This window comes from Venturia canescens, chromosome 8, assembly GCF_019457755.1.
Source record: "Venturia canescens isolate UGA chromosome 8, ASM1945775v1, whole genome shotgun sequence".
In the NCBI taxonomy this organism is placed as follows: domain Eukaryota; kingdom Metazoa; phylum Arthropoda; class Insecta; order Hymenoptera; family Ichneumonidae; genus Venturia; species Venturia canescens.
The window spans coordinates 16,868,101-16,890,914 of NC_057428.1; the positions used below are offsets into that span (position 1 = coordinate 16,868,101).

General features: G+C 35.2%; 2 protein-coding genes across 2 annotated transcripts; one reads left to right on the forward strand and one right to left on the reverse strand.

Annotated features, from left to right (window-relative positions):
- Positions 1–11,311: 11,311 nt before the first annotated feature.
- LOC122414346 (chitobiosyldiphosphodolichol beta-mannosyltransferase-like) lies at positions 11,312–22,694 on the reverse strand. Its single transcript, XM_043425524.1, has 14 exons — positions 22,129–22,694; positions 21,536–21,878; positions 21,177–21,424; positions 20,860–21,033; positions 20,665–20,779; positions 20,121–20,310; positions 16,107–16,131; positions 15,080–15,203; positions 14,672–14,722; positions 14,451–14,525; positions 14,180–14,334; positions 13,800–13,906; positions 12,075–12,303; positions 11,312–11,993 (listed from the first exon to the last, which is right to left on the reverse strand). Exons 1-14 carry the CDS (start codon positions 22,403–22,405, stop codon positions 11,857–11,859), a joined length of 2,250 nt encoding a protein of 749 aa, XP_043281459.1. The 5' UTR covers positions 22,406–22,694; the 3' UTR covers positions 11,312–11,856.
- On the forward strand, positions 18,019–19,573 carry hoip (NHP2-like protein 1 hoip). Its single transcript, XM_043425523.1, has 2 exons — positions 18,019–18,208; positions 19,074–19,573. The coding sequence occupies exons 1-2, from the start codon at positions 18,206–18,208 to the stop codon at positions 19,452–19,454; spliced, it is 384 nt and encodes a 127-aa protein (XP_043281458.1). The 5' UTR covers positions 18,019–18,205; the 3' UTR covers positions 19,455–19,573.
- Positions 22,695–22,814: the final 120 nt, after the last annotated feature.

The following is a 22,814-nucleotide window of genomic DNA, read 5'->3' on the forward strand; positions in this document are numbered from 1 at the left end:
ATAAACTTGCCGCATTGGAAGGATAAACGTACGATGATTAAAGTTAAAAATACATTGTTGTTTCTACTTCGAAACTAGTTGTCGAGTTTAATTATTCGTAACGATCGCTCTGCTATCTCTAGCCGCATGTGAACTTATTTGACAATCGTGTGTGGTCGAAAATTATTCGAAATTATTGAAGGGTTCGACTGTCTCGAGGGAGCGATGGGATTTATTTAAAAAGTGTTGGGTCGTTGATCATTTTTCGCGAGTCGTACAAGATACATTGGAGGAATTCATGATTGATTAATGAAGAGTGATTTATTGAGTAACGGAGCGAGGTTAACGCGAAGCGATTTCTCGTTGTGTGACGCGTCCGAGTAGCGCGATTCGGGTGGGGTTGATGCAGGTGCACCAGGTCTATGAAATCCTCGATGAAATCGCAACGCAAAGGGAAGATAGATTTGGGTGGTGAGGTTTGGTCTGACGGTCTGACCTACTTTTGGGTCAGAGTTCCAGTTACCCTGGACCGCGAAGCTGCAGATACGATGTGGAAAAAGAGGCGAGAAGGGGGTGGTTAAGGACTAAGCAGCGCGCAAGAAGCTATCGAGGGATGCGTCGAGTGAACTGCTCCCTTCCATCCTCCCGTTCTCTCATTCTCCTCATCTCCCTCTTTCCATCCTCGGTTTCCCTTGGCAACGTGACGTAATGGACCAGGGACACGAGAACGAGCGCGTCATCGAGTGCAACGACCCTACTCTCCGTAGCATCGTCGCGCCGCTGTGTGAATGGGCCGAGCAATGCAGCTAAACTTCGATTGTCCCCGTTCTCATCGACCCGTAAGCAGCGTGGTTTAAAAAGACCTCTTGGCCCTAAAATGGCAACTCGAGAAATCTTTTTTAGCACACCACTTCAACTCCAGCGTCATCCAATCTTTATACGTAAAGAAAGATCCAGTTGTTACGTATCCTTCCAATTATTTCACTCCAATTAAGCAGCCCGATCAATTATTTGCCAGAGCCAAATACGCGATGATCCTTACATTTCCATATTTCATTTTTCAAACGTTACTTTTTTATTTTAATTACGTATTTCAAGTCCAAATCTCTTTAGCAGATAAATATATAAATTCAAAAATAACTGGTGCAACAAATTCTGAAATAAAAATCGATCGAAAGGGGTTACTTTGATTCTAGGGGTAAAGTGAGGATTATTACCACAAAAAAACGTTCACTTTTCGTTCCCTTTCTTTTTCTCTTGTCCGTCTGCTTTTTAATTTCGTTTTTATCTAGTCAATAGAATATCGAAGATCGTTATAATCGTATATTAAAAAGGGCTGCTACCCCGGAAGTAATAATGGCATTTCGAAACTTGGGATTTTCATTAAAAAAACTACCGAGCTAAAGGCTACACGTTTTTTATACGAAAAATAATTCACCTGGACAACAATGGTTGAATAACACTAAAACAGAAACGTTTTTTGAAAAAATGAAAAATCTGATAAGTCGAGAGGTTGATGCGCCCAATATAATTGGTGCATTGACCCAAATCAGAGGCTGCAGCATTCGGTTCTTGCCAAGAAAAAAAACGACAGGAAAAGAAAAAGCGAAGAGGCAACTCCTGACGTCTGATTATTTCTGTGCTGCACTACTTCGCTTGGTAGTTGCGGTAGGTCGCGACACAGAGGGCGATGTTCCAATTCGATCCTACGATATCTTTTTCGGGACGCTGCCTGCTGACTCTTCTACTTACGCCTTATATCACGATTCGACTACATGCATACCCACTCTGTTCATCAAGACCAAGCTCGATCTGGATAACAGGTCAAGAAGCGTTTTGTGTGAAATTACGAGCAGCGATGTAGACCTGAAATACGACGGATGAAAGGAATGAGAATCTTCACTCTTTACTCTTTCGACGTAGCCCACACAGACGAGGCAATCTGTGTAAGTTTCGGATAATAAAAAAAATCGATTGTAGAAAAGAGATTACGATCAATATGAAATGGAAAATTATTAAAATTCACAAACTCGTGGTTCTGGAATACTTAAAAAATATGAAAGACTGTATGAAATATTAAAATATGATGCTCGTTCGTGAAAAAATGAAAGGAGTCATCACTCCATTTGAGAACCTCGAAACCTTCATTCTTCATTGTTCAAAGTTCATTGAAGCACTTTTTTTAACCCTTAATAGTCACACGGGGTATATTGGACCCTAGCCGTTTTTCGACCGACGATACCAAGTAGAAATTTCGAGAAAATGGGACTTGTGGTCCCCTCGGTCGACAGTTCGAACCTTTGAGAAGAGAGCCTCATCGTTATTATTTGAAAGGGCCCGTTAGTTTAGTTTTGGTAGACGATCAAGTCAGACCGTGCGGAGATCCGGGGTCCGATCCACCCCAGCATGACAAATTTAACTAATACTACCTGAAAGCGTGATTTCTCAGGTTTATAGAACGAGTTGTTTTTTTTTTTTTTTTTGAAAATTACGATTTCTACATCAATTTTTGTGAAGAGTCATTTTTCCTGCATTCTTTTCTTTGACATTTTTTTAAATATTAAAAATAACACGAATAGAATAAAATCGTTATGGTCGTTTCTTAAAGGTTCAAAATACATTGCAGTATTTTTATTTTATTTTTTTTTTTTACAGTTTTTCAATTATTTATCGTCCCCCAAAGTGAGTGGGGTACTTTGGACCCAGTGTGACTATTACGCCTGAAACTTGAGGTGTGACTAGTAAGGGTTAATAAAAATCGATAGAATACAAATTTTTTGAACCAACTGTCTTTAGTTTTCTCTGAAATGGAAAAAATTGAGGGACTCGAACGAATGATTTCTAAATTTTGAGTTTAATGGAAGAATAGAATTTTTCAAATTGAGTGGATTCGCATGGAATACTCCATATGGAGACAGGCTATTTTTTATCTGTGGCAATCTGCTGGGAGCCACGATTATCACGATTCAGCGATGCGTTAAATATTTTTCACCTCCTATTTTTTATCTCTGTCAATACGTTTGTCCCTGTGTTCTACTCTTTTTCTCTATTTACTAATAAAAAGAGTGGCACAAGTACCGTTGTCATTCGTATGACAAGGAGACCTATTTTCGATGACGAACGATTCCGTCGTATGTCGTCAATAAGGCCAATAATCCAGCGAAGAGTAGAGAAGAATATCGTTTTGTCTTCTGTTCGAAAGGGCAAAAAAAATATTTGATTTCATCATTTTTAAACGTAACTCAGCGACGAGAGCCTAAGAGGTTTTTTTAATTATTATTATCTTTTGGTTTTTTGATTATTTGAAGTTTATTCTCGCAGCTTTGCTTAATATGAACGCCACTTCTCACACAAAACGAACACTGGAGCTTCTTGGTAACAGTCCAATGCACGATGTGCATACCTCGCTGCAGAATGACCCGGATTTTCGAACGTAGGAACATCCCCTTCTGTGCCTTACGGTACCGCTCGAACCTGTTTTATATTTATATAGGGGCAAAACGGAGTATTAAAAAAGTTAGGGAAATTTTTTTGAGTGATTTTTGTCAATTTTCATATTTGTTCGAAAATGAGTCCAAAACAAATTTTATCAAAACTTCTTTATTTTAAGTTTTAAATTCAAGGAGGGTGGATCGTGACGTTACAATGTTGCCATGCTAAACCATGCTAAAAATATTAAGAATTTCAAAATGATAAGAATTTAATAAAATTTGGTAAATGTATTCTTTAAAAATATATAAGACGATACAAATTTTTTTAGATTTTTCTACCACATACCTCTCGAGTAATTGAGCACTAAAGTTCACGTATATAAGCATAGAGTTTACGTATATACAGTTATACATCTCGTGCATAAGAACTTCGATTTAACGCTCAATTATTCGATAACCATGTGGTAAAAAAATTTGGAAAAAAATTGTATTTGTATACTCGATGCCAAAGAATGTTATCACCAAATTTTATCAAATTCTCATTATTTTGATTTGGTGATCCACCCTCCTTAAGAAAATTTTTTGTTTTTTATATTTTTTTCAAAATTCTCCTTTTTTATATAATTTCCTACGTAGAAAAGCATTTTTACAAAAATTTCAACATTTTCGTTGCCGTCTACAGTAATCGCAGAGCTATTTTTGAGGACCGTCATTTTGGGTTACACCTGCGCAAGAATCATATGCCTGACTGCACAACTTTGACACTGCACAAATTGTTACAAAATAAATATCGGTAGACAGTCTTCGTCATTATTCACGTTGCTAGAATGTTCTATTTTTTCCATCGACCAATGTCTTTGGTGTTATTCAGTTTTTCTTTCAATTTATTTTGCCATTATATCAAGTCTTGGAAACAAGGAGACTTTTTTAATAATAACGTGACCGATTATTTGATATATATTATTGGAAAACCTTCAGTATCATCATTCCCCATTCGCTTGAAATAGCACTCGGGCACCCTCGAGCCAATTCCTTCATTTAATATTAGAACATTTAAAAACAAATTCGACTCGTTTGGTCACGTGAAATTCACGATGAAATACACGTGGAATGCACGTCATTTCTAGAGCTTGACGAAACTTATTGTCTCCTTGATATTTAATTCTACACTCATTCTGATGGAGTAAATTTCATATCTACCCAATAGTACAACATTCGACTACTTTTGAACTAGGCCCCTTTTAATTTGGTGGAAACTTTTTTATCCTTTTCTACTGTACCAAAGAAAATGTTCAGAATTAAAAAAATAAATCTGACAAAAACAGGTATTAATTTGATGAAAAAATTGCGTTACTTTTGTTCAAGATGACATAACGCTGAAAAATGTTGAAAAATGTTTTCGTTTTTTTAACAATTAATGACTGTTTGACATGTTTTAACCTGCAGTGCTTCTGGAATTGAACGAACAGTGAAAGATCGAGTGACAGTGATTTTTCCGAATCGTTGAATCAAGATTTTCTTAATAATTTGATTTTTCCATTATTATTATTAACTATTATAATTGCAAATTGTTCAAGCTTCGATAAACGCCTCGCGCAGTAGCAATATATCGAATATTCTGAAATAATAAACATGACTGTGCTTAATAACACGTGTTTCTGGAATGGTATTGTGACCGCAGCCATTCGTTAGCTTAGTTCCTGAACAACAATCACGTCTTCTATAATCAGACACTGGGCTTTCCGCGGTTAATATTTCTCTTCAAGTGGGCTGAGGGAAAACACTTAATCTGCCACCCCGTGAGAAGGCGGATAATAATTTTTATCACGAGACGACACGTGCCACGAGGAAATTCATTTATATGCATTAAATGACAAATTATTGACGCATGAATTAACAGAAAATTTTGAAATTAAATAAATACGATCGATGCATCAATGGAGCAAAACAGGACATATTTTTATTAAGAAATTATACGGAAAGCCGAGGCCAAAAACACCAGCGTGTACGTATGAATATAATATGGAGGTCAGACACGATTAAGGAAGTTGAGGCCGTACAGTCATTTTTTTTACCCAAAAGTTATGACCTGTACCTTTCAAAAGTTAGGTCAGTTTACAGTTTGGCAATGTTGCATACACTTTAAAGAAAAGTTGGGGAAAAAAAGACGAAAAACTGGTGAAAGCTCAGTCGAAAACACGAACAGTGACGATCCTAGCCTCAAAAAACTGCACGGGAAAGAGATTATTATTAATATAATCTCAGCAAATCTCCTAATAAATCTGAAAAAATTGACAATGTTCAGAAAGCCTTGCTCATGTTGCCCAAAAAATTTCATATTTTTAGCATCATTTTTGACGGAGATATCACTGAATGTGTCTTGACTTCCATAAAGTTACATGTTATTTGACTCAAATTGTTATTGATTTTTCTCAGCAACGACGCTCCTAAACTGTCTGAAAATTTAACTGATTTTTTTTTACACTTCACTTTACAAGATGCAGTCGGTTTAAAAGCGATGACATAATTTTCATTCTAATCCCTCAACTTCCTTAAATGCAAATAACATTTTCATACGTGATGTCTTACCATTCCACATTTGAATCACCATGTTTCATTTGAATTATATATCGTTATAACCCTTAACAGTCACCGGGCGTCGAACCAACCTCAGCCGTTTTTCGACTTGCGATACCTTCCAGAAATGTTGAGTTATTCGCCAAATTTTTCATGTTTAAAATCACGCGACACGTGACTCGAATATAATCGGCATGGTCTTACACACACACGCCGTTGAACATGCGTTAGAGTATTTTTAAAATTTTTCAATCCTCTCCATCACTCTTCAAAGTGAGTGGGATCGATTACACCCCAAATGTGACTATTACGTCATAATCTGGAGGTGACAAGGGTTAATCTATATAACCAATATTTCCACGTATAAAATTTCATCACAAGAACTTCGAGTAATATATGCTTTTGAACTACACGCTTAAGACCAGGTCTAGTTTGTATCGTGAAGCCCTCAGCTTCGCTCTGGGCTTCGACAGTACGATATAGATGCATGCTTTGATGCCTGCCTTGGTTTTGCTGGATTTGCTGGAACGAGCGAAGCGAGTGCTGCTGATCGGGGACACAAAATACACGAGATAAGCAAATATGATTTGAATTGGAAGAAAAAAATTAATTTTAAATTGTGAAAATATCTTCATTTTTGAGCTATAATTAATCTGCCATTCTTCATAAGTTTCGTAGACTAGCATCAAAATCGGGTGGGGGTCGAAACAGGGATTTTGATCGTTCGCTGTTTCGACCCCCACCCATCAAAATCTCTTAAGGAGGATGGATCGCGACGATACAATGTTGCCATGCTAAACCATGTTAAAAATATAAAGAATTTCAAAATAATAAGAATTTAATAAAATTTGGTAAATGTATTCTTTAAAAATATATGAGACAATATGAATTTTTTTAGATTTTTTTACCACATAGCTCTCGAGTAATTGAACACTAAAGTTCACGTGTATAAGCATGGAGTTTACAGTTATACATCTCGTGCATAAGAAGTTCGATTTAACCCTCAATTATTCGATAACCATGTGGTAAAAAAATGTGAAAAAAATTGTATTTGTATACTTGATGCCAACACCAAATTTTATAAAATTCTGATTTTGTGATCCACCCTCCTTAATATTTCTTGCTCGTCTATGGATTCGTCAGGTGAGATCATTTCGTTAATCACTTTCTTTGATTAGATTTCAGGGAAGGGGAAATCGAGCAATCTCGCCAATAGATACGCTGCACGTTTTGCCTTGCCTTTGCGACACTCGGTGTCAAGACTGCTGAAATCAGCAAATTTCTTCTCTCAGTACATGTTCATATAAGCGTTGTAAGATGTGCGATGTCGACATTTGGAATTTTCGATTTTCGAGATGTTTATATCTGTACTAAGTTAGAGCCAGTCACAGTAAATGGTAGTTACATAAAAATTAAGCAAAACGTCATTTCCACCTCCATGCGATTTCTCGTCCACAGAGGATTGTACAACAATCAAATAAAGAAAAATTGGAAACGTTGTGATAATTTTTCAATTAGTTTTCAAATACTGTTACTAATTTTTCTTTCTGTAGAACATCCTCCAATAAGCTTTTACGTTGTACTAAATTTTCCCGTGAATTTCGGTGTTTATTCATAACTTAAGCAGGCTACCCGAGGGTGCACGCTGCATGACTGAGTGCCAATAGTATTTTCACAGATGGCACCACATTTTGGACATAGATTTTCTTTGAATAATTGATGGCCAACGTTGTTCATACAATTCGAATCTGGGAGTGTGTTGAAATCGTTGAACTGGGAGAGTGAATTTTATGAAATGACTTTCACGAGGTTATTTTCATCGCCGATTATTTTTAATGCCACAATTCTTCACCAGTCCGGAACTGAATGACAGGTTCAATGACTGATGACGAAATAATAATTCTTTAAATATGTATTTTTACTCTCAGACTGTTAGCCAATGTCTGAGTTATTAATATATAAGGGCGACTGTATGGGGTAGTTTTTTCTCTCGTTGTCGGCGAACGTCAAAAATATGAAACATCTCAAAAGCACGGGACCAACGTCCTTTCAGACATCCCGCGTCTTCGTAATACCTCGAAAAACGGAAGTGAAAAAAGGGCACGACGAGTATCCACGAGATAGAAACATCGTGGCTTTTTTATACTCTTACAGCTTTGAGAACTCTGTATACATTCTGTATATTTATGTATTATTCCTTTGCCATTATATTTCGGATTCTCACCCATTCCGCAAGATGGGTCGAACAAAGCTGTGCCTAAAACGAGAGAGAGAGAGGCGACGGGGCTGTAGACGCTCTGAGGCACGTGGCATATCGCGCGTTTCCTCGTGCCTATGTCTTCCCTCTTTCCACATTTTTTCCCACGACACGTGTCTTCGATCACGAACAATAAATCTCCAAATAAATCTTTTCCACGCGCCTCTTCGCTTGTTATTATTATAGGGACCATTATCGTTTCACATTATTCCTCGATCTACGTTTATGAATTTGGAGCTAAAAATAGAATACTCTAGTTTTCGTAAAAGTTCATGAAACATGAAAAAATCTAATTTGTATTGAAAAAAGGCCAATCAAGTGTTTTATAATTGTCTTTCTAATTGACCAACCTGCGTGCTTCCGCAAAAAATGGATCGAATTATCGAAATTTACTATTTCGGACAAATCATTTGACCTTCCATTTGAGGAAAACTTCCACGTTCCTCCAACATGCGTTCACGCGTGTTGCCGATAACTTGAACGGGGGTTCAGATAAAGCGCGACGAATAAATTTGCATCTGTGCAGATGACCATATTTCGATTTCATCATGATTCTTTGATGTCATCAGGAATAAAAAAAAAACGCCTTAGTCAGCTTAAAGGTATAATAGACGCGGTCACCCACCCAAGTGGTGGCTTCACCTGGAACATTCTAAATCGGGAGATCACAAAGCAAGATTCAGAAGTAAGTACGCCACGAAGGCGGGAACTCTTCATCATTGCGTTGTGTTTACAGTACTCAAAGGTGCAGTTGTGCTTGTTAAATCGAAGAAACTTTTATGATTTATTTCTGCACTTTTATTTCCAACATTATTTTATAAAAAATAACTCTGGAGATCAATTACTGGACATTTTTATGTACTCGAATGATTTGCAGTCCCTTTTCTGAACATCACTCGTGATCAGACATCTCTGGAACTCTAGATTGAAAGCGCGAACCAAATGGTTTCGAGTTTAAAAAGACCTTAATTTCTCGGAATGAATTCTTTATCCATGAAGCCGGATGAACGTTAGTTCGAATGGGAATTCTTCTGCTCACGACCGACCCATTGCGATTGGAGAAACCTCGTCAAAGATTTAAATGAGATGAAAATTAAATGTTCGTTTTCTACTTCGTTTCTTACATAATCGAGAAATTCATCGCGTTTTCTTCTCTTTTAAAGAATAACAGAAAATTGTAAAAGTGAAAAAAAAAAAATCCAAATATTTTCAAGTACCCTTTTTCCCCCGGTCTTCTCTATATGAGGCAGTTAATATTCTCTATAAAGGCAAATAAAAAATATTCGCATTTATCTACCCCGAACAACTTGATACAATCCCTTAAGAACTCTCAAGGTCGAAAGCATAACCAGCCTGAGAAATTTTCTACATCGAAGGTCTTACACCCAGCACAGTCGAGGGTGCACGTTTACTAAGCCACGTGACACTTCCGATCGCGGAAATAGAGTTTGTTATTCGAGATTTATTGACAGCAGTTCGTGGAGCTACTTCCTCGAAGATTGAAAGCCGGTGTTAATCTCTCCCACGCTTCAGCATCCGTGGAACTCTGTAGCATTTTATCCGGTGAAAATAACCGGATGTCAAGAGTAACTGTTTATTTTCAATGTTTATTTTAAATATTACTTAGTCAATAAAAAAATAAATAATAATAATAATCGATAAATGATGGGAAATTTATAAAGAAGAATTGTCAGAAGACAAGAGAATTTTGAAGAATTGAACGATGTTCTGAGGTACGATCGATTTGCGGTGTGTCCTTAAAAATTAGAGACAAGTACACTCGTGCTCTTTGGGCGCCTGCAAAATCATGGAAATCAATCGTTGTAAGGCTTTTTATTCAAGACAGAAAATGTTGTCAAATAAATACAGAAGTTGCCAAGCACATCAGATTACGAGAAAAAAAAAAAAAAAAAAAAAATTAGAAGATAAAAAAAAGGAAAAATACGTGAACTCGCAATGTTTATCAAACTGTTGTAATGCTTGAATTCTTACAGAAACAAATTTTTTCATTTTCGAAAATAGTTGAAAACACCTAAATGGATGTGTATAGAGTCGCTGCGACTCTAGACCTATGTTGCTATGCCTCGGTGTTGTGGAGAGATCTTAGAAGGTTTTCTTTTGATTCTTCACCTTTGCTATATTTTTAGCCTTCCCGGAAGTGTATTATACCTGATATTTTCCTGAGTAACTATAACACAAAAGATTATTAATCCACCCACAATTTTATTATCAGCAGCACATTTTCTATCTTCTTGTTATCACCATGAAATGTGTTCGAGCAGCTATTGATCGCTGGACTGGCATGGCACCAAATTTATCATTCAATATCGAAGTCAATAACTTGTGTGCTTTATCACTTTTTTTTTAATACAGTGAGCCGCGAATCACGTGTAAAAAAGATGAAACGTTTGAAACGTTTTTGCAGTGCAAAATATATCGATGAAACTCGATCCCTTTTCTTTGAGTACATTATTTGTCATCTTGAACGATTCGGGCATTAACACTATTGACGAATCGTGAGTGATGAACCGATTATTGACATAAAAAATTGAAATGACGTTTGGAAAAGTGAAAGTAAAGATTAGAATGATTTTTATAATAAGTTGAATTTTTAAGTAGGCATTTGCACTCTGTGATCGATTTCTTAAAGGAAAAGTTTTCAAGCAGAAATTATTGTGCGTGCGAAAATCGTCACGCGATGACGAGACATCGTGGGCTAGAATTTTAGGGATTAAACACAAGATATCAAGAGACGCGGAAGTGGCTCGACGCCAAATATATGTAAAAACTTTTTAAAAGTAAAAAAATTACGCCAAGTATTGAAAAGTCGCAACTTTGTAATAATATTTATTGAATTTCTTCCTCTAATTATTTATTCTATTTCTTTACAAAAATATAATAATCATATTAGTTCAATCAAGCCAAGTACGGTCGATGTTTGTTTTAATTTTTTTCTTTAAAAATTAAAAAAAAAAAAAATTTAAGCCTTTGAAAAAAAACTCAGCGTGCATGGTTTTTCAAATTAATAAGTGTTCGGAATACTTTCGGTAAATAAACTCCTCACAGGCCTGTGTCAGCAGCGACTTTATTGAGCTTTCTATTTCATTAAAATGAACACTAAATTAAGATTATTAAAAATGTTTTTTTTTCAATATTTAAAAAACATTTTTTAAATTGCGATTTTTCCTATTTGAATATTTACACTATGAAAAAACTACAAATATTAATTTCCGATCACACTGTTATTTTAATGTTCTGAATGTCGAATAACTTGCTCAACGGCACCGAGACAATACTAAACAACGATAGAGCTATCGCATGCGCACAAACTCATAAAATTTGAGATCCCGAATAACCAATCGCTCGCAATCTTATCCTTACGTTATATTTTACGAATAATGAAAAAGGAATTTTCACATAAGGTTTGAAAATATTATATTTTTGTAATGCTCGTAAAGTCGCTATACCATTCTTTAAACTGCAATTTTTTTGCATTATTTATTTCTTAAAATATTAAGAATCTCGAAATACACGATAATCAGTATGAATTCAGTCGCAGCGCTTTAATATATTCAGATTCAGTACAAAATATGAATTGTTTTCTTTGAGCATCTATTGCATTGGTGTTTTGAAGAGATAACACTGCTGAAAAGCGAATCCTTTCAGGCCAGTATAAGTCATATTGTAATTATAAATCAGATGCTGATCTTCTTCTTCCACGGAGAGAAAGCGATGAGTATTTTTACGGGCTGAAAATGAAATGTAAATTTATTTTCAGGATATGAAAATAACTTGTTAAGTTATCAATTTTCCTTGTGATTTTTTCACACCTTCGTTTATAAAGAAATCAGCGAAATATTGACTGGCTCTTGTTGCTTCGTAACCGTGGGGTATCGCTTTTTTGGTTATCCACTCGTAAATGTTTTTTTCTGGATGAAATTGTACCCCGTAGAAAGGTAAATTAACGTGCTCGAGGGTAGAAATAAATTTGAATCCGTTCCAGTCTCTGTTCATTGAAATAACCCGGAATTCTTTCGTCAGGGAAACGCGATTCAAGTCCTGGAAACCAATTTTTCCCAATCATTAGTATCCAATAGTCCATAGAATTTATATACGCAAAAAATTTCGAAATTCTTTCATTTTTAAAATTTTCGATTTCATTAGACTGAACGGTTAGGAATATTTTAAGCTTTACAGTTTTTCCACGATTTACTTTTTTGAACCTCGTGAAAATTCCAACTCTCGAAGGTTCAGGTTGCTTTGAAATTTTTACAACATATTCTTAGCGTCATCACTTATCGTGTGAATCACAGAAACAAAATTTTTTATGGCACGAGAAAATATAAAGAATAAAATGCCGACAGAAAGTTGAGTAAAAAAATTTTAACATTCGAATTTTTATTATAATCATTTTTTTCCTAATATTGTTGCTTCACCCTGAAGATACATTCATTGTGTACTGATGATCCATTTTTAATGTTTTTACGCAAATTTACTAAACATTTTAGAGGCATGTGAGCCAAACGAATTCCGGATTTGGATTTAGCTCATCAAAATTCCTGGAGTATCTTGTCAAATGTACAAATGTTATTTATTTAATTACCCAGAAATTTTTCAGACCATAGTTACCCAGGAATTACCCAGGGATATCATTTATTTATTTTTAAAACATGAAATTTGAATTCCGCGAATCGATATTCCTTCCAGCATATTTTATTGAAATAAAAAAGTCTGAAAATTGGCATATTCAAGTACCCAAGAGTGCAGGGTGGCTTGCATTGGCTTTTTCTCAACACTTGAGGTCGAGCAGCTACTGCAGCTCTCGATAACGAGTCTCTGAGTTCTTCTGGAACACTACTGTTCTCTCATATTCTTTTTCCAGAATAAAATATCTTTAAAACCAAGTATCCAAGTGGGAGCAAATCGTGTCCTATGAAAATTTATTCCCCTCAAAATTTTTTATCTTGCTATATCTATTGGAAGAATCTTGGATTATTTCATATATTTTTGAACATCCGTTCACGAGATATATTATTTTTTTACTATTTTAATAACTCTGCAAAAATCGCCGAATTGAATTTTTTCCGAACTTTCTTTTTTTATTGCACTTTTTGAAGAAAAGCATGAATTAATAAAAAATGGTCATGTCTACTCTTCCACGATTAAACGTGAAAAAAAATGTAAATTTGTGGGATTTTGACACTTTCAATTTCCTTCAACAAATTCTCTAAAAAAACTCTGACCAGCATGATTTTTTGGACTAATTTCATTGTGAAGAAATTCCTTCTTATATTCTTCCCTTCTCAGAGCTTTCTACTGTTATTTGGAACATCAATCTTCACAAGACTAGACAAACTTTCTTCCCATAAAAACACATTGTTGCTGTACACGGGTAATAATGATCCAAAATTCAAAACAAATTTGCAAAATGGAGAAGCTCGAAATAGAAATAAAAAAAATTTCAATCCAAATTCCACCAAGGTCAAATTAGATAACAGTGGTCATATTTTCACAAAACTTCAGTGTTCTCTTAATCAATTTAGCAAGTTTCTTACCTCAGCAGTGACGCAGAATCCATGATAATTAGCAGTGACGTTTTCGTAACGGAGAATATCGATCACATCCTGTGGAGCCTCGCGGAACATTCGGCTACTTTTGAAATCTGCTGGTAGTCATCCCATTAATGATTAGTAATAATAATAATAGCATAATTTGATAGCATTTACATCTTTCCCGGTTGCAGGATGCGGTCATACGCTATTTCACAGTCCGAGAGTTTTTCGCGAAATGACGTGACCGCATGTGCTAAAAAATGTGTCAAGTCCCTTTGGATTTTTCAATCCCAGCTTAACTAAACGATCAATAATTTTTGTAACCGATTTTTTTCATTCGCGGGGAGATGAGTAAATAGTTACGATCGACATGATAAACTTGCCGTGCGTAAATTCTAGTGCCAACGATTGATTATTGCTGGAACATTTGCTGCGATGTTCTGTTTCATTTGCTGCCAAATAAGTCAATAATTCGAAACCCAAGCACGTTCCCCAGATTGGAAAGTAATCACCATTTTCATTGAATCCTTTGGCAATTCTAAGGAAGGTAAAGTACACAGGTATGACATTTTTTTTTGGTTAAACGTACTAAAAATTTGTTTGAAAATAATTTGACTGCGCATTTTTGGGGAAGCAACAAACGTTATACTTTACTTGTAAATTATTTTTCCTGCCTCGGCATATCCCTTCGACTGATTAAACCAGGTTGAGCCCCCCGGAAATAACACACTATCGCATGTGATAAATAATAATAATAATAATAGTTCGTCGTTTCAGTCAGTGCATCACACCGTGAGTCAAGTGTTCATTATCTTTGAACATTGTAAAAGATAAATATCTGTACCTCTATTCCACTTTTGCATAAAATTACTTACCCATTTATCTTTGTCATTAAATTCTCGTAATACTCATCATTTTTTCCGATCCTGAAAGGAAATTAATTCGGAATTTTATTTTGTAGTGCAACCAAAAAAATACCAATGCAAACTAGTTAACCCTAGAACGCATGACTGGGGTGTGAGCACACCCCACGCAAACTTCAAACTCCTAACAAGCGACATTATCGACTGATTATCGACGGATTTTTTTATATATAAATTCAATTGAAATTAGTTTTATCGTACATCATTCTTTTCGTTATAAAAAAACGTGGGTGCGTTCAAACCCCGGTCATGAGGTTGAGGGTATGAAAAAAGGCACATGAGGTGTAGGGTTAAATATCGAAAAATAATATTTGGTGCGAATAATTGGAAGACTTGTGTATATTAAAGGAATCATTTTACCATATAGGAACTACTCGTGCTCCGGCACCTTCGACAAACTTGACGTAAGAAGCTGCGATGTAACTATCGTAATCATTCGGATACACCTGGTCCAATTTGTGACTTATCTCTTGAGATAAGATTCCTTATTTTTCGGGAAATTTGGACACCGCATTCGTAGCAAACGGAAACAGAGATATCGTTATTGTTATACAACGAGACGAACATTCAATCGTCTCGTAAAGTTTTATGATCTGTTGTATCAAATTTTACGTCTTTCGACCTCTAACGAATCCACTCGACAATTCATTAAGAAGTTTCGGTACAGAAGTCTAAATATTAAGAAATTTATGAAATTTGGTGATTTTTCTTCAACGTCAAGTGCGAAAACACAATTTCTTTCAAAATTTTCTTCTGCCTAGTTATCGAGTAACTACGCATTAAAGCAGATTTCTTATGCCCGGAATGGAAACGCTACACACGTGAACTTTAGTGATCAATTACTCGATAACTGTACAGAAGAAAAATTAAAAAAAAATTGCATTGTCAAATTTGTCACGAAAGAATACGTTCACCAAGTTTTATAAAATTCTTATAATTTTGAAATTTTTTATGTATTTAGCACGGTTTAGCATGGCAAATCGCCTGTACCGAAACTCCTTAAGGAAAAAGTTGAGAATTTTATAAAATTTGGTCAACGCATATTCTTTAGTGCCAAATTTGACAATACAAATTTTAATGCGTTAATGCGTAATTAATTAATTAATCGATAACTAGGTAGAAGAAAATTTTGAATAAATTTGTGTTTTCGCGCACTTGACGTTGAAGAACATTATCACCAAATTTCATAAATTTCTTAATATTTAGACTTCTGTACCGAAACTCCTTAACCAACAATGATTTTACTGTGTAAAAGTACTCGAAATTTTTTATATAAAATAAAAAATCAAAATGACCATTTAAGTGATTAATAAAAAAAACACCGAATTTATTGAATATAAATAAAAATGAATTAAATAGTGATCTCCTTATTATTAAGCACATTTACCTATAATTGGACGATTGTTGATATCCTCATTCGTCTGCACTACAAAGAAACACTCAGTGTCAATCGCGGTCAAACATAATAATAAGAAAAAGACTTTCATGTTTGAGAGTATTGAGTGTATCAACATTTCGATGAAAGCAGTACTATTTCTGTTGTGGTCGTTTTTTAAATGAGCCGAGACGTATTTGCAGTGTGTTGTTTTATATTCTCTAGTGTAGCAGTGGAGCCTCAAAATCGATCCAATCTGTACCTCTATTCCCTTTATTCTCACAAAACACTACCGCACTCGGGTTCTTATCGATCACAAGCTTTCAATCTTAACCCTCGAAAGATTATGTGATCCCCGGGTTTTTATTTTACGACGGAATTTATCGAGCAATATTTCAACGATTACAGCCGATTCGGACTTATCGTGTGCACTTGAATAATAGATTTTGGAAATACGTCGAATTTCAGTGGTAGAGGAGCGTGGCCAAGGAAACGATGCTATTCTGTTTCGCGCAGCCAGAAACAGTGCTGCTGCCTGGTCAGTCACGTACGTGTGTATATTAAATTTTCAAATACAGTCGTCCCGAGACTATCGAGTGTCTTCTGGATTCACGCCCCCCGTAGCTGCACTAACAAGTCATAATCGAACAAACTGCGAACGAAGAAATCTCTTTTGTTTATATTCATAATGCCTTTGATTCAAGTCTTTTTGAAAATGTCATTTTTTCGAAGATTCCTTTTCTAAAGCTTGATAAACGTGTCAGGTGCATGATCATTTTTCGGATAATTTTCCGTTCCACGAAGATAATTTAGCTTTTCTTGAAACACAGAGTTCCGTTTGGAAAATTAAAATTTGGAATTTTGGGGAGCTCTGTCACGATTTTTATGTTTTTTCTCTCCCACTTTACAAGACTTTTATCAATCAAGCTTACTGTGTTTCAAGTCTTTTGTCAAAATCAGATAAGCTATAAGCAGAATCAAAGAAAGCAAACTTTTTTCGTCTCTCCAGCACTTATGATCAACAAGAGTTCAAGCGAAAGGATTTTTTCCAAATAACTGTTTTGTTTTTTTTTTTTTTTTCATTTTTTTAATCTTCTACTTTTTTCTAGAAATAAATTTCATTCGAAAAATTTGTTCCTTTCTTACAAGTTTTACAATTTCCTTTTTTTTGCAAAATATCTTTTTCACCTATTGTAAGTATCGTTGGTAAAATAAAAAAAAATATACATTTTCCAATTTTGCTACTTTTTCATTTATGTCTGAAACGTAACGGCGGAGATATTTTTGGTGACACCTGCTCAGGACTCGTGTACAGCGACTGACTGAGCTCATGATTGAAAGGTTATGGAATGAGTATTGTCACTAAAACAACATTAGTCTTCGTCATTCTGCACACATCGCCAGACATCTTTCTATATGCTCTGATTAATTACGCCATTCCTTGATCTTCGATAATAATGAGAGCTGAAAAAGTGCACTTTCACCAGCACATACACCCTTCTGGGGAAGCCTCTTGAGGATCGTGCCTTACACCGGCTAAAGCGAATGCACTCGTGCCCGTTTTCTCCGACGATAATCTCAGCTCAAGCTTAGTTCATCCCATGCCGTAAATATATGAAAAAAAAAAGATTACACTAAGTTTAAATCGCGGTGGAAAAACGTGAAATAAGCCGTGACACATTTTTATTTCTTCGAAATTTCTCTTTCGAGATATCCAAAAAATTATTGAGCAAGAAATTTACGTTAGAAATACAAAACTGTGTTGTTAAAAACTTCGAGTACACCACGCTTTTCGTTTCCTTTTCCGCTTTGCGCAGTTTTCCCTGGCGCAGGTTCCCGGCGTGGCTGCTGTGGCGGGTGGCGACAGCGCGAAGCGCGAAGGCAATTAAACGAACTAACGCGAACGCGGTCTGTGACGCTCGCTATAGGTGTAGTACGGACTAGTGCGCCATCGCCATATCGATAAACGACGAGACAACGTGTTCATGTTGTCATAGTGCTCCTCCGTGACGCGATTTAATTTTATTTGAAATATAAAATATAATCGCTGAGAGGTTGCCGGGTGTAAACTATTTCTTTTGCGCACATTTTTCCTTTTCAACCAACCGAAAATGGTGAGACTTATTAACGTATATCCATAAATATTAGAATACGAGAAAACACGTTTCACTTATAGGTTAAGTTGCACGTGGTTTTGTGAACGAAGTTAACATCGTTCTTGATTTCATGGTCTTGCGATTCTGGTTTTCTCACGTACATAATAGTTTGGTGTTCAAGTTTTTTCATAGTTTGAACGAACTTTCGAAAAGTGTGATATTTACGACCAATTTCAAGGGTTGATCAAGTGTTATCCAAATTTAGGTATTACAGTAATAATGAAAAAAATATGTCAACTTGCAGTATTCTCTGAACTACTGTAATCATTTAATTATTAAAAAAATTTCAAAAGTTATTGAAAACAACTGAAAAACACTATCATTCGTGTAAAGGCTCTCAAAGCGACTCGTCATAACATAAATGTATTTGTCTCAGTCGCCACTGTGACTTTAGATTTTACTGTTGTGAAGAAAAACAGCTAGAGTGCTTAACCGTTAATTGCTTAAAGTTCATTTGCCCATGTTGCATTATGGCTACTGATCTCCTATTTCATTGGTCGGCATGAAGATCGCAAGGTTGAATTTTATAATTTGTGTTATCAACATTAAACACATTGACAATACTCCAAAAATATATTTGCTAATTTTATTACTTTTTTCACTAAATTTCTTAATGTCCTTAAACAAACTTCTATCGAATAGTAGATTTTTTATGGAATAATGTGGCTGGAACCTTAGGAAAGATTTAATTAATCTCATTTAACGCTTGTACTTTTTGTTTCGTAAATTAGTGAAGTAGAAGGGGATTACGGCTGTTGGGAATTACGTTGCTCAAGGCTTCTAGACACTTGTCAACTTATTCTTTTCTTATTTGTTTCAACAGACGGAAGAAGTGAATCCAAAAGCCTATCCTTTGGCCGATGCAACATTGACTGCAAAAATTCTCAATCTTGTACAACAGGCGATGAACTACAAACAGTTGCGGAAAGGTGCCAACGAAGCGACAAAGACTTTGAATCGTGGTCTCTCAGAATTCATTGTCATGGCGGCGGATGCTCAGCCGCTTGAAATACTTTTGCATCTGCCATTGCTCTGTGAAGACAAGAACGTGCCATACGTTTTTGTCAGATGCAAGCAGGCATTGGGAAGAGCTTGCGGAGTTTCTAGACCTGTTGTCGCTTGCTCTGTGACCGTCAATGAAGGATCTCAACTTAAACCACAGATTCAAGCCATACAACAAGAAATTGAACGACTTCTTGTTTGATGGAACATCACTCCCAAATTGAAAAATCAATTTTTCTCTGCTAAGAGCGACAATTTGGAGGTCATCAATGACTAAGGGATACAACAAAATGAAAAAACCAATAAAAATTGCAAACATGATATTTTGTTTTTTCATGCCGATTCCTACGAATCCCAATCGAAAATAAAAAATAATTGATCGACAAATAATTTCCACAGTTGAAAGCGTGAGAGATTCGAGAAAAAGTTTGAAGAACTAATCAAAATTCCAAACGAATGCGTGATTTTTAACATTATTTTATCTCAATTCTGATCTTTGCCTTTTATAGTGAAAGTTTTAACGTATCAGCAAAAATAAATTTGAAAATAATATTTGGTAAATTGGAAACGAGTAAAAACGAAATCTTTGTGTTTTCGTTTATGCTCAAGAAAATGTTTGTAAAAAAAAAAGAAAAAAACATTCTCTAAGCGTATATTCAATATGTGGTTACGATTTATACACATGCCTGAGGATACAGCAGAATACAAAAAATAAAATAAAAGCTCCTGCGTTCTTATGATCGAAAAATTGTTCATACTCATACGAACTTGTATTCGTTACTTTGATTCTTGTTAATGTGATACGGACATGATCAATGAATCAGCAAACACGTTGCAACAAAATTGTTCAGTCGAGACAAGGAATAACTACAGATGTCCAATTACCGTGCCATTTAAGCTCTCGAAATTTCATTAATTCATTCTCAAATTTCTTCTTAATTGTCAGCTGTTTGTCGTTCGTAGGAAAATCGTCAAACCAATATTTCAATCTTTCCGCAAGATCAACGTCGTTTTCGAACGTGTAACTGTTCTCATTGTTCTTCACCAGTTCGTTTAAACTGAAATTTAAAAAACGCGGGTTATAATTCAACAATATAAATTGGTTATTATAAACACAAATTTTCTCTTACAAGTATTTCTTCATGAAATATAATAGAAATTACTCGCTAATTATATTAAAAAATGCAATTTCGTGTTTAAATCTGATATTAATACAATCTCTGGATATCCGATATTCTTCAATCAATTATCAAAACTAAAATTTTGCAGATGAAAATGTTGAGTACGAAATTTCTTGCCACGCCCCTTCAAAACGGTTTATTCTATCAAAAACAATATCACACAATAGTATCCAAAACGTGTGCATAAATTTTATTATAATTCGGAGCTAAAAAAATGTCTTAGATTCTTACCATGTGTAATTAACTGCACACACAGGTAATCCACAGCCAAACATGTCAACTACCTTCATTGGTAAATCTAAACCACTTGATGACGTGTGCAAACATACTCCCAAATCAGCACTCGCTGAAAATAATTCGTATAACTTCAATTCTTTGGTGCTAAACAGAAAATTAAAGTAACATTTCTATTCTGCAATTTTTTACCCAACAATTTTGGGTAATCTTCGTTCTCGAGCCATGGCGTGACAATTTTGACATGGCGCCACTTTTTTCTCTGTATAATAGCATTCCAAAATTCCTTCAGCGGTCCTTTACCCGTTACAGCACAAACAAGATCTGGTAAATTCTGATCCCTGCTTTCGCACGAAAGCTCGTAACCTACAGAAGCAAAATAGATTATTTTCATAAATTTAAGGGTTTGAAATATAACTTTTCGTTTAATTTTCAATTACACATAAAATTTATAAGGAAAAATAGAATTTCTTGTAACTCGTTATAATACAAAAAAGTATGTTTATTACTGTTGAGGGCATTGAAGAGAATGGAAAAATCTTCATCGTCTGTCCAGCTTGTGCTCGAAACAATGAATCCTGGTCTCTTTGATTTTAATTGAATTTCATTATTTTCCAGACATTCCGTGAATATTGAAGATCCATCAGTATCTCTGAAGACTTCATAATGTTTTGAAAGTCGTGTAATCAAGGAATGTTTTTCATACAATTCGATTGGTTTAAATTGAGGTGGTGGACGATCATATAAAACTTTGGCGCTGAAGAAAAAAAAAAAAAAAGAGTTCCAAAAACAACTGAATATTCCCAGTCAATCATAGCAAGTAATTGAAAAATTTTGATTTTTTTTAACAGTTACAAAGATCCTTAACTCTATGTCCCAGTTAGACTTAAGATCATTTCTCATTGCTTCCGTCACACAAAAGTGTTTCTTTGCTTTGGATCCGAAGAATGATTCTACAAACATAGTCATTCTGACAAGAACATGCTCTTTCCCAATGTTGAGCCCCATTATTGTATACGCATAGTTGTGCCAATCTATGATCAAACATGTTCTTGTGCAGCAAGTATACAGCCAACATATTGGAACTGTTGGAACTGCTGGAGGATTCTGTACAAGCAGATAACTCGAACGAATTTCAAACGCAAGCTTTTTTATTAAGACTACCGATTGCCATAATGTCTTTATGACATATCTTAAAAGTCTTGGGAAAGCTGGAAATGAAAAGAAATTTTATCATATATACTGATGAAACTATTAATGCAGTATTTTTATGTAATAAAGAATGTTTAAATCTACGAACAAAACGTTGCTAATGATATTGTAAATGAAAAGTGAAATCTTTGATGTTGAGTGAAGAAAAATAACATATGTGAATCATGTATATACACGGAAATATACTTTTCGGATAACGATGATTTTTTTAAATATTCATGTATTGTGTTGTTTCAATTGACAACATGCCTTGTAAATCCGGTGTTTCTTGAAGATAATGGATTTTAACCAAAGCATTTTGCTTCAAATCCTGTAAAGGTTCAGAGCCTGAATATCCTACAAGATCGACGGAAAAGCCTTCTCTGGCGAATGATAATGCGTGATATTGCATACGAGGACTTCTGCCAACATCACCAAGAACGACTACACAAACGCTCTTTTTTTTCTCTTTTGTTGTTATCAAATATTTCCATAATACAGCGATGATTATGCTGAAGCCGCATAATATATATATTATAAGGTTCATAGCTCTTTTGTTTGATTATTTTTTGTTTCACCACAGTGAAATAGAAACGTACACAAAGAGCGTAAGACCAAAATTAATATTTGACATCACATTACATTACAAACATTGCAGCTGCACACCGGTACCAGTTTACGTTTTTTTTTCTACTTGTCCCTTATTGGCTATCTCCCTCCCCGCACATAATAGGGAATAATTTCAATAGTTGGGTTTTACTAGGGTTTTCGAAACGAGAATAGTATATTACACACCTAGGGCAGGAAAATAAGGAAAGTCTCAGATCACATGTAATTGTCGGCCGAGGCGAAGCCGAGCCAAACAAACCCAAACAATATACTATTAGTCTTTCGCTTAATTTTCGTTTTCTCAATACTTTTCACCGCGCGCGCTTTATGATATCACTGATTCAAAC

Bases quoted from the DNA above. Each gene is read 5' to 3' on its own strand.
- LOC122414346 (XM_043425524.1), bottom strand. From the start codon at position 22,405: ATGAACCTTATAATATATATATTATGCGGCTTCAGCATAATCATCGCT. The intron at 20,311-20,664 runs GTAAGAATCTAA...TTTAAATTTCAG, and splicing joins TGTGCAGTTAATTACACATG to TTTAAACGAACTGGTGAAGA. The intron at 11,994-12,074 runs GTGTGAAAAAAT...TTTCATTTTCAG, and splicing joins TGATTTCTTTATAAACGAAG to CCCGTAAAAATACTCATCGC.